Below are 12,944 nucleotides of genomic sequence, written 5' to 3' on the forward strand. Positions count from 1 at the left end.
GAAATCAATGGTTGTATGAGGATAAATTGGATGGTATCAAATGAACAAACAGAGCAGTCCCTTTCTTTGCTCCATCTCATTTCAGATGGCCCTGCAGTCCTCTGTGTATACCTTAATCTTGTCTTCCCATCAGTCATGCCCAGGAAACATTCAAAGGGAGGTGACCATTTGGCATTAGCTGTCACATAAGTGTCCCCACTAATCTCAACTAAATCTAGACAGCACAATGCTCACATAAACAAAAGATAGTGCAGTTGCCTTTGCAACAGTTTGTAAGCATGTGTAACACTAATTTAAAACGAAATGCAACAGGAAGGATAAGCAACCCTGTCCCAAAAGTGGCAACAGCACTACACTAAAACTCTGGTGCAGTTCAAATCCTGACACACAGCAACTTCTTTCTTACTGTAGGATTTACAGCACAAGCTACTTTACAGTGTCACTAATTGTAACAGCTATAGCAGTAAGGGAGTAGACTGCATTGCCAGAGAGATTATTCATCACTTGTCTGGTAGCAGTTAGTTGGCTTGGTTATCTGTTGGTTTTAGGGCCATCTCATTAGTGGAGACAGTAACAATTTTGGACAAAGGCTGATTGTCATTATAGTCGCAGCTGATAACAATTACATGCACATGCTGGCAGTAGTCGTGGGAGAATATGTGAGGCAGACTATATGTTTTAGACACAGATTTGAGATTTTTAGAAAAATAAATGATCAGTGGCCACAACTTAACAGTTCAAACTTGATTGCCACAAAGCTGAAGTTCTGAAACTGTTAAAATCTATCTTGTAAAATAAAAATTAATTAGTTTAATGAGTCAAAATGCTCAGTACATTGCTGTGACACTTTGAATTGTACATTAAATTCATACAGCAATCTGTTATCAAGATTATTTATATCATTAATCCATATAACCCTATTATTTTGCATGCTGCTAATAAGGCAGCAACTGTTGTTGTGAAGCTATAACTGCTGCACTGCTAAGAGTACTGCAGCTGCTTTATCTACTCAGCTAACGCTGCAGAATAACTGTTGTTTCACCCAATAGATTACACCTGAAAGCTTCCTAATGCTGTGTATTGTTGTTGTCTGGTCTCAATGCATCTCTAACAGAGGAATTGTGGTTTATCTGGTGGCAAGTGCACCGGCAGCATTTCTTGAATGAATGGGAAATGTGACTGGCTCCTTGTTCAGATTTCTCCCATCTGACAGGAAATCAAATAAGCAAACTTGAAATCATTTGCACACTTCACCATCCCTGCGGCTACCATCTGCTGCTGTCACCGCAGCATCTTTCAGTTGCATCACCCACTGCTGACTGCCACGCCACTTACTAACTTCTTCACTTCTTTTGAAGTGCTCACCTGACTGTCAAAAGCAAGGGCTGTTTTTTCATTAATTGAAATAATATCGTGTGAAACAAAATGTAAAGAGATATTTAGGCCTATTTGGACCTCCACAAGAACTAATGAAACACACCGGAGCCCACTTTGGGAACGACTGCCCCTGCTCCCTGAACCATGAGAAGACGAGATGTAGCATGAAACCTCCTCTGCCCAGACCCAGAGAAATGGCTCGGCTGCTTTTTGCCACCGGCCATCCAGGAGGAGCATCTGATACTGTTTGGCAGGAAACAGGCTGAGTCTGGCTGACTGGGAAGGACGAGCTGGCTGACAGACAGAGCCTGGTCAGGATCCATGCCTTCACTGGAGTGAGCCAAGAGATACAAGGAGCTGACTGTCTTCTGCACTGACCCCTGTTTCTCAATGGCCATTAGATGAGGAACCCTGAAATCCTTCATCCCCCTTCAATCACTTTTTAGGACTGACCTAAAATGCTTTCTGGTCAACCTGCCTTATTGTGTCTCGTTTCTGGTTATTAATAGTCATTTGCACAAACTCTTAAAACAGCGGAAACCACCGGGACCAAGTTAAGTTATCTTACATGGTTGGCAGATGATTACTCTTGTTCTCAGTGCAGGAATAATAAAATTAGCAAATAAAATGAATTGTTAACACTTGTTGCAGTTAGTTTTATTGATTAACATGTTGCTCTTGCATTAAAGGAACAGTTTGTAGGACTCAGTGGCATCTAGTGGTGAAGAGTGCACATTGCAACCAGCTGAAACTTCTCCCATGTGTGAACTCCCAGTTAGGATTTCTTCAGTGTTCATTGTTCAGAAGGTCTTTACTGGGGGCCAGATTATCCACAGAGCTCTCTTCCTCTCTAAAACAAACAGACCATGTTATTTAAACAGGTTAAAATGCTAAATATATGTTACAAATCAGAGTTTCTCCGATGCTGATCTGCTAGTTACAGACAGGCTGCTAGCCTGGCACCTGCTAATGTGTGCACACACCGTCTTTATGTCTCCCTGCTGGTGATTGCTGTGACTGAAGGCATTATGTTTTCAGGTTGTCCATCCATATTTCTGTCCCATTCTTGTAAATGCAATATCATAAAAATGCTTTGAAGGAATTTCTTCAAATTTGGCACAACTGTCCTGGACTCAACGATGGATTAGATTAGATTTTGGTGGTCTAATGCCAAGGTCACCATTCATGTGCGTCCATCTCAATCTTGTGAACGCAATATTTTGAGAACATCTTGGGGTAGTTTCTTCAAAGTTGGCACAAACATTCACTTAAGTTAAGGATGAAATGATAAGAATTTGATGGTACTGAATTGATGACTCTAATCTAGGGTGCCCTCCTTGACACTGTGCTGATTGTATAGATCTAGGGGTAGAATGTGTAGAAATTCATGTTTTCACAGACATGGCTGTAAACAGTGCAACTTTACTGGTTTGCAGTGGCATACTAACTGCGAGGCTGTAATTTAAACTGGTAAAAAAACAGAATAAATGTAGTTTCACATAAAAAAAATCTGTATTTTTACAACGCTATTTGGCCGAAGCAAAGATGCAAAAACTTGAACGGCACTATAGAGAACCAGTGTTAGGTTTGTTCATACTGGGCTACTATGGAAACATGGCAGTGGAACATTGCTGACTGTGTAAGGGGACCCGCTCCTTATGTAGATATAAATGGCTTATTTTACGGTAACGAAAACAAAACAGTTCTTATATTTAGGTGATTATACACTGAAGTTATCCTATAGTTACAGAACGTATTATTTTGTATTCCATTTCTGCCAATATACCCTCCTAAATCCTACGCACTGAACCTTTAACCCTTACATGAGATACAACTTTGTATATCCCTGATAGTTCATGAGGCACATGAATTATTTCATGCTTTTTCATGCATGTAGTCACAAATTAAAACTGTACTCAGAAATGATCCACAATTTTTAACATTGTTGATATTGTCCAAGTTAATTGTGTGCATAAATAGCTGACAAATAAAAGGAAAAAACAACCTAAGTAAAGTTTCCAGACACTTAAGAGTCACTGGAACCATTTGAATGCACCATGACACAAATTCAACAAGTCTCTGAAACTAGAGGGTTGAAAACCCATCTTCCAAAATACATTTCTTCAGTTGGTGTTTTGATGATGGTGGTGGAAACCACTGTCTTGTGTTGTTCAAAATCTGCCAGAGTTGTTCATCTCGATTGTGATCTGGGGCCAGATATATTGAACTCTGTAGATTCACAGCTAAAAATGTATGTATGCACAGAGACAGAAATGCACATATATACTATTATTTGTCAGCTTTATAAAGCCACACATGTGCCTGATTGTTTGATGGAACTGGGTGCACATGCACAAGCCTCACTTCCACTCACACAGTTCGCTATAAATGAATGTAGACATCATTGAATATTGAAAATTGTGATCGCTCCGCCACTCACCTGTACAATCCGGCAACATGAGATTACTGTCATCATGCACAACTATAATGCACAGCTGTGGCTATTTATAGTGCCCATACACCTGTGTCTATTATGCATCTGCAGCTGGCCACTTGTGGGCAGATTTTGTTACTACCTACGTACCTTACACTAGAGCGTCAAAGGGCTGTAGGCCACCTGCAAACCATCATCGCTGCATTAAAAGTCAGAAAGATGATAAATTAATCATTTGTAGAACTCATATTGAAACAGACTTTACAAAGTGCTTTCAGATTGAAGCTCCCCTTAAATCATAATTGACAGATTACTAATGGCTTGCATGTAAAAAAGAGAAGATATTCATCATTCATGGATATTTAAATTTAAGTTTATTTATGTGCCTTTGTTTGACATTTTACAGAGCACTGTGTAGCCTGCAAAAAACTAACGCAATCAGTGAAATTGGCAAACACCTCACCTTATATTTCATGTTCACATTATCATTTCACCTGCAGCTATCTCTTGAAAAATGTGTATGCTTGGGCTGAAGTAGACTATACATGAGGTGTGCACATTCTCACAGCACATTCTCCTTTTATAAAAACCAGTTCATGTGCGGGAAATGATGTATGCACGGTTTTTGTGCCTCCATATCCTTTATACATCTGGCCCTGCGTGAAAGTGAAGGCCATATTGGCTTTAAGTTCTTATTCAAGACATTCAGTGATCCTTCGTGTCCTGGATGGAAGCTTCTGCATTATGTGTTTGATTCATTCAAAATGCTCCTTTCTCTGTTCTTTCTTAGGGTATTCCTTTGCAATTTATATCTAACTAACATTAGCATTAGTGTTTGGAGTACAATTGATACTCATTCCCAGCCACATAGATTACAGCTGATCTAGTGTGTGCACATCAGATTTGCAGCGATATCCTTACACACACACAGATACCAAACTGATGAAGCTGATTATATTATGTGACCATGGCATATTTGTTTATATATATATTTATATGTGGTTGTGATGTTCTTTATTTATGGTGTATGGGTACTAATTTGAATCTGTCATGGTTCAAAAGTTTTCATAAATTGATTAAAGGGTATGTTTTAGTGTCAAAACTGGGCTGTGCTTCAACAGCTCCTCATTTTACTCACTAAACACTATATTTCTGCTGCACATACCAACAGTTATCTGCACGAGCTCAGGTGGTTTATCAGTATTATAGAAACACTACATGCACAATTCTGCCATTTCATCATTTCCAGGTCGTTACCAACTTTGTCACGGTCTAACTTCAAGTCTCTCTCCTCAGACCACTCGGGAGAGACTTGGGGGCGCATTACAAAGCTAATGGGTGGACCCGAAGGAGAATTTCCAGCCCCGTGATTTGCTAATCGGGGGCTGGCTCCCTTGTCATTCCCCAGTAATCTTGGCTCCGGTTTGTGGAGCTTGCCCAGCCCTCCTGTCCGCGGACGCACCAAGTGTACCGACTGCACTCTGCGCGTTTTGGTTAAAGCCCGACTACCTTCACTGTGAAGGCTGGGCACTGGAAAGGAGGATCGGGGGCCTCGGTGTGGCTGAGAGAAGAGGCTGAAACTTGTCACTTATGGCTTTTTTGTAGGACAGTTTCCATCATCATTTGGGATTGTGGAAGGGACGTCATTAAAAATCACCTGAAGTCGCTCTAAAGTTTGATCCAATTGTGGGCGCACGACCATGGAGATGCAAAGGTGGTCCACAAGGTGGAAAACGAAAAGGTGGCTTATGGATTCCACTGTAACCGCATTCATCACTTTATCATTGGTTCTACAGGCTACTAATGTCAGAGCAGGTAAGATTATTAGGATCAAACGTCTCTAATGAACTTTATCTGGCCGAAAGGGGACGGAGCGGCACCGGCTGGGAAAACTCGGTAACTGATGATGGAGATTGGGGGATTACCTGGACACAGCGGCGACACGTTTGCTTCGCAGACGATCGTGCATTTGTGTTTTTCACCTTTCCACAACCAGAGTAGTTTCATTAAAGCGAGGTTACAACATTTACCTGTATGATTGAGCGCTGTGTGGAAGCCACCAAACAAAACGCGGAGGTACAGTAAAACTGCACCCTGCTCACTACTGAGGTGAAGTGGACAGCAAAACCCTGAGAGGCAACTTACACACTGCATGCTCTCAGGAGGTAATTTGCTTGAGGTGCACATATTTTGTCTGCCAAAACACTATATTCATTATCACACAGTTTTTACCGCGGGCTACTTTTACGCATGAATGGAAAGCGTCCGCTCAGAAGATGAAACACCTCGCCCAATTAAATTCATCCTAAGCCGCTGGTATGTGCTTATGGAGATCAGGAAAACAGAGCAGCGTTCCCTGCATTTTAAGATTCACTTGGGCTGAAAGAAAGCTCTTTGTTTGAACTGTGGTCCGCTAGGTGGATGTGGACCCGGTTAGCAGGGTGGATTTCAGCCAGATGACACTGGGCAGACCCTGGGCTTTGATAAAATGCGTCTTACAGCTGAGTTGAAACCATAGGTGCCTCATATTGACATGTAATCTTATATTTCATGTCAGGCTGATGGGATAAGTTGTGTGATGGTGTGGAGTTGTGTAATTCTATTTTTACGTTGATACTCTTCACTATCAGTGGATGTTATCCCTCCATATGAAGAGGAGGATGTGCAGGATAGATGGTTAACTGGATGATGAAGGGTGTCCTGTCGTGGTACAGCATAGTGTGATGATACATATGCAGCAGTGAGGTGGATGTCAGACTTGTCAGTGCAGGGTGTAAAGCCCCTCTGGGTCTGTAGGGGGCTGAATGGTCAGGCAGGTTCACCCTATCTCCACACTGCCCTGGTCCACACTGAAGCCCAAACGCTGGCTTGTGCAACCCCCCCACGCCCCCACCCTCCAGTGCCCAGCTCTTCCCCTCAACTTTGCACTTAGATGTTTTGTCGGCTGCAGGACAAGGCTGTGTTGTGTGAGCGGTGGGAATGCTTCCCCTCTAAGTACTGAGCAGTTATTTGATGATGGTCCTTGTTGCACTTCCCTATGATTTCAGAGCCTTCAAAGAGCAGGCCTGCATATGGGCCTAGCCTGCAGCCATAATGGCCACAAGTCACAGGGTTCAGGATTACATAGGCCTCACACCTTGGCCTATAGACAGCTCTATAAGGATTTGTTATCGCATACAGATGCAGGTAGAGATTTGGGGTACATTTAAATCTACGTAATGACAGTTTTCCAGAGTGTGAACGCAGCCTTGTTGTTAAGATGAGCTTAAATAGCATGTTGCTCTGACAGGGTTTCATCAGCACATGGGTGGTCAGATGTCTTAACCTTTGAACCTCATTTCAGTGAAGTTAAAGCAAGAAATCACTAAAATTTTACTGTCAGTGCTTTTTTTACTTTATACTGCACAAATCACTTAATGTCGCTTTTTATTTATTCACCGACTCTCCTCGTTTTATAGTCAGTTGTTTCCTGGTAGAGACTGAGACGATACCGGACTGGAGTTTTACTTCAGATTGAAAATCTCACCTTTCCAAACACATCAGCTTCTTCTTTTTTTGACTATTAAGTATTCTGCTGCAGGCTCTGTGTTCCGGGGTCTCAGTCAGTCAAAGCTGTTTCTGCAGGGTGCCCTCTTCATCTAGCAGTGTACAGACACGTTTTCTCAGCCCCCGGGGCGCAGGCATGTGCATTCCAGCAGACAAAGCTAGCATTTTCAGAGTCCTCTCCCTAATGTGCTCAACCGGGAACATCAGCTAATCAGCTCCTTGCTGGACCTTTGTCCCGTGTGGCTGTCACATATTTATAGTCTTTGCTGGATCATTTGGAGACGAGCTTTTCGTCCTCCACACAAAGCCACAGCTTGACATTGTGATATAACTGTAAACTCAGACATAAATTGTGAAGTGGGGACGTTCACAGCGGCTTTTTTTCTATAACAGGACCTGTTTGGATTTAGAAAACACTGTGATAACATGCTCTGCGATTCATATGGAGGTGTACGGTAAAAGGAGGTAATGAGAGGAAAAGCAAGGGGGAAGAGTGGAGGGAAAAATGCTTTGAAAAACTGGGTAGGTCTCAGTGAAGTTTCTCTGGTATGACACCAGCATAAAGCTGTCTTGTTTTAGCCGGCAGCATGGTGGAAGTTAAAGGAAGGAGAGAGGGAGAGTGGGAGAGGGAGAGGGGGGAGGACATATAGAGAGAGACATTCTGGCTGAAGATATTATTAGAGTCTAAGGGAGCTGCAGGTGAAAAGGTCCCCCTCTGTTTATCAGCCAATTTCACCTTTCTGTAATGATGTAAGGGCTGAAAATGACACAGCAGGACATCACTATAAATGCTCGAGTCTTGCCTGTAGTGCTGTGTTATAACAGGTGAGCTGAGACAGACTTTTTTTGGCCTCTGTCCTGAGACAGGTGGTGTGTTATCTCTTGGAACACAGTGTTTACATCGTTGTACACCTGTGAACATGATGGACATGATATCAAATTAGCCAATCAGTGTCTTATGGTAATGTGTCGTACCGCTCCTCCCTTCCCTGCATGCCGCTGCAATTTGCATAATGATGTTCAGATGATCCAATAACTGAGCAACAGAGGCTGGCTTGCCTGAACTTAGGGTTGGCTAGAATTTTCTCTCTTCTTCAGACTAAGGAAGATCCATCCCTCCATGCGCCCTGAGTTCTACTGGTTGCTATATGACCTGTTTACTCAGCCCTGAGGGCAAATTCACACCAGCTCATCAGATGCACTCTTTTAAAACCTGTGCACACTCATTTGGCCGCCTTAATGGATTGGCCAGTATTGACGTTTTCCCAGCACCTCTGTGTGAGGGTCGTAGCTTGGCCAAATTGCCACATCTGGAACATATGAGTCCTGGAGTTTGAACTGAAAGCAGCTCCGCAGGAACTCACAATGGGGTCCTTAGTTCACTTTCCAAAGTAAGTAGCTGGTTCATCCTCACAAGCTACACAAAAAGGCCAAGTTGTCCTCAGCGATGGCATTCCTACGGAGCAACAGTTTGCTGATTTTGCTCTCAACTCTCACATTTTCTCAGATGTTTTTATGTAATTTTGCTTATTTTTGTTTCCTCTATGTCCTGGGGAGTGAGGTGGACACTGAGGACACTTACTTGTTCTTACTGAGCTTCATCATCCCACTAAAATTTCCCTTGGGGGGGGCATATATTTTCTATCCCTCACGTTCAGGTTGCTTTTGAGAGTAAAACTGAATGATGTTTGTAGAATTGCTGTTAATTTTGCAGATTGAGTTTTTGCACTTTTTAAATTTTGAGTGTTTGCTTTCTTGGACTGCTCACACTTCAGAGTTTTATACTGTAGAATGAAGCATCTGTTTCATTGTGTTGTATAGGGTCCTGGAAGATAAGGAGACCAGATGTAGACCAGGCCTTATATGTGAAAATACTTTCAATATGATGTGACATACAGTACTTACCATATTAATGCAGTGTATTCTGTTGCTAGTCTTCCATAGAAATAAAATCCTTGAGTGTGAGTTTTTTCTTTGTCTACCACATCTGAATAGTGTTCTCAAATAGCAGTGTAATCAGCTATAACTATCTGGTGATCTCGCCCAAGTGATTCATACAAGCAGTGCTTTGCAGCATCTTCACATTCAGAGGAATTCATGTCGAAACAAGGACCTGTCCCCAAACCACACGCTTTCCTGAAGAGAACGAAACAGGCTCTTAATTTGCTTTTCCTCGCCACAGATGGAATGTTGACCGAAGAGTGTTGAGAGCGTCATCGGACTTTGTTTTATGATCTCCTTGTATCAAGAAGTTAAAAAAACTTTGAGTGATTTGACCTTTACATGCCAACAAAAACAGTGGCTTTAGAGGTGTCAGAAAGGGCTTGCTGATGCTTTCAGACACCTTGGCATGCTTATTTACCCCACAAAACCAGATTAGTGTTATTCCATTTAACAGTCTGCCATTGTATTCACACATTGCTATACTCTGTGTAGTGAAGTGAGTGCCTGTTTTTATTTTAATATATGGATTTGAAGCTTTTGTCTGGGCTTTATTCATACTGCCCACTTACTATTTGTCCATTGAACTCTCTGAAAATGTGGACGGCAGCAGTGTAATAACATTTGCTTTGTCAAATTGAGGCATGTAAATAATGTTCATGGTCTCATTCTGCATTAATTTCATTTTTAATGGATGCCGCGTAAAACATCTGCCAGGAGCAAATTTCCCACGTAACAGAGGGTCAGTATACTGCAGCACTTTGGTCTCTCCCCTATCATGCTCACGAAGCTAATGTTTTATACTGAGAGGGTGTTTTTGATAAAGAGGCATAATTATAATACGTTCCCATGGGTCTCTGTGGTCACCATCACCACACAGGCTCCTTTATATGAAGTGCATCAGATTGAAGAGAATGGAAACCCAGAGAGCCTCTGGTGACCCTTATCAAGGTAAACCTATCCAGGTGTTATAGAACTAGATCTCTGTTGGCACATTGTTCATTATGCTCTTTGGTTGGCCTTGACGGAGACACTTCCTGTCAGATGAGGCTGGAGAGCCACAGAAAGGCAGCATTTTCTAAATTAACTATTTGGACGTGTTGTTCACTGGAGGGTATATCATTGTGTGAATGTTATTTAATGCTATTTAAAGCTCAAGTTAATCATAGAAATGGTATATTGTGTCAATGATACTGTCCTTCTGATGAGAGAGGGAAACAGATATTAGCACTGGACCGGAATCTGTAAAGTGTTCTACAGTCTAAGTTGGGTCGATCCTCCCTGTCTACCTGAATGATGCAGTGGCTCTTTCACTGCCCTGTTTTATCTACCAGAACCGGACCAGGACACATACATGTATAATTCTGAAAACCTGCTATGCAACTTTGATACTCTGTTCTTCATCATGCTAGCATCCATCATCCATGTGCTGAGCCAAATGTAGCCTACAGAAACCAATGCTATGTCCTAACTGCTGTTTTATCTGCTCCCTTGATCAGCAGAGCCAGTGGATGTGCTAAAAGTATTAGAATTTCAAAATTACCCCGAAGGAGTGACGAAAACATCAGGACTTTGCACAAACCGAAGAGCATCAAAGCCGGACTCAGCTTACAGAGTTGCCAAGCAGGTCCAGATCAGTGCCCCCACCACGCAGTTGTTCCCTGGTAAGATACACTTCTCAACCTTTAACCTCTTTCAGCTAACGTGTGTAAACTGACCAAGTTGTTTTTTGACAGTGGATTGTTTACTTGATTGTGTCTTGATTGTTATTGTTATTTTTCGGTCTCTCCAAAACCTTTTAGACAGAAGTCTAGACGAACATGCAAAGAACAGAACGTTAAAGAACAGAACTGTAACATAAATAATTTCCCCTCGGGGATCAATAAAGTATTTCTGATTCTGATTCTGATTCTGATTCTGTTTGCAGGGGCTCTGGATGTAGTCCATTTCTGAAGCTTTACTCATAGTTAAGATGATGTTTAATGCTGTTGTATTCTTGGAGGTGCAAAACACTGTTACAGGATGTGTCTCGCACAGAGAACAGAATTAAAAAATCTTAAAAATTTATATTTTACACTCACCAAGGTTAAAATGAACATATGTAAAAGCTTTCAAGAAGCGGCTGTAGGTCACATCATTGTGTTATATCCACTGACTGCATATAAAGATGGACGACGACATGACAGCTCCCAAAAAGTGAAGCCAAAACATCTCAATTGCCCCCTGGTGGCTGGCTGCAGTATAGGTCATAAACCCCGCCTCCTCCTTGTTAGCGGGTGGGCATGAGCCAAACTAAAAAATCTGATATTAGTCAAATAATTTTTTCTTAAAGATGGTTGCTGTGATTGTAGGTAGCTCTTATCATGCTGGTGTATGTTCAAGTGTTTGCTATTCTGATAAGTTTGGTTTTAAATTGTTATTTGATGCGATAGAAAGGGGGTGTGATGTCATGATTGACAGCTGTGATTCACTAGCGATTGAGTTGGGCGCGTGTATAGGTGGGAACTCAATACTTTGGCTTCACCCCGTATACTGTGCAGAATCTGGCTCCAAATGATGTCACCAACTCAAGATGGCAGCGCCCATATTCTGGATATGTCCACTATTTTGGCTTCATTTTAGTACAGTGGGAGAAAGTGGAGATGTGTCACTCATCTTTATATACAGTTTATGCGTTACATACATCAGTGACACAGTGTGAGAGAACAAGTTGTAAAAAGTAGCTAAGTATCACTTTTGATGAGAAAACTAAAGCTGAGGCCTTGTTGCATTGAAATGAATGGTTAGTAACCAAAATAATTTATAATATTTGGTATAGTTGGTAACTAGTCAGTCATATTAGTAACCAAGTGTCTGCCACTGTGATTCATTCACCTGTCTTTTCCACCTCTCCACAGGAGGTGATTTTCCTGAGGACTTCTCCATCCTGACCACAGTACGCCCCAAATCAGGCCTCCAGTCCTTCTTGCTGTCCATTTACAACCAGCAGGGAGTCCAGCAGCTGGGTGTGGAAGTGGGACGTTCACCCGTCTTCCTGTATGAGGATCAGACTGGCAAGCCAGCGCCGGAGGACTACCCTCTGTTCCGTACTCTCAACCTTGCTGATGGAAAGTATGTCAAATCCCAAATATCCACCTGCTTAATAACACACTCAAACACACCCTCAGACTCATGCTTGGAGGTGATTCAGAAGGAATGAGTGTTTGAGCACGCAGGGAGGGCAGCAAAGTTGTTGTGGGTGACTTAGGGTCAGGCTTAAAAATGCTAAATGGTGCTACCGAGTGGGGGCCTAAAACATGTTCAGACCATCCAGGATATACCATTTATAGCACTAAATGACTAACTACAAAGTCATACAGCTTTTCTGTTACTGCCAGTTCTTGCAGCTGATACACGATGACCAATTAGCTGCGAGACATGTTCGCACATTGGCAGATCTCTCATTGAATCATATACATTGGTTGTTTATGGAAAAGCAGATGGTTTGTTCTGTACTTTGAGTAACGTTCTCATATACACAAATATGCATTCTTGTCAGATGCATTTTGATCATCTTAAAACAAGTTACATTTCCAAATCACCTCAACATTCAACCACTCAAACGTTTTTCTGATTTCCACTGACTTCTTCTTCTTGATAAAAGCAA

At 42.0% G+C, this 12,944-nt stretch overlaps 1 protein-coding gene across 2 annotated transcripts in view; it reads left to right on the forward strand.

Annotated features, from left to right (window-relative positions):
- The first annotated feature begins 5,231 nt into the window (after positions 1-5,231).
- col11a1a (collagen, type XI, alpha 1a) overlaps positions 5,232-12,944 on the forward strand; it is a 94,136-nt gene continuing 86,423 nt past the window's right edge. Inside the window, exons 1-3 of one of the 2 annotated variants that reach the window (XM_050056160.1) lie at positions 5,232-5,626; positions 10,798-10,962; positions 12,196-12,409. In XM_050056160.1, the coding sequence (XP_049912117.1) occupies positions 5,512-5,626; positions 10,798-10,962; positions 12,196-12,409 (494 nt within the window). In that variant the 5' untranslated portion in view covers positions 5,232-5,511. The remainder of the gene's footprint in view (positions 5,627-10,797; positions 10,963-12,195; positions 12,410-12,944) is intronic. The other variant, XM_050056162.1, reaches the window with a different exon arrangement.

Source organism: Epinephelus moara, chromosome 11 (genome assembly GCF_006386435.1).
Source record: "Epinephelus moara isolate mb chromosome 11, YSFRI_EMoa_1.0, whole genome shotgun sequence".
Classification (NCBI taxonomy): domain Eukaryota; kingdom Metazoa; phylum Chordata; class Actinopteri; order Perciformes; family Serranidae; genus Epinephelus; species Epinephelus moara.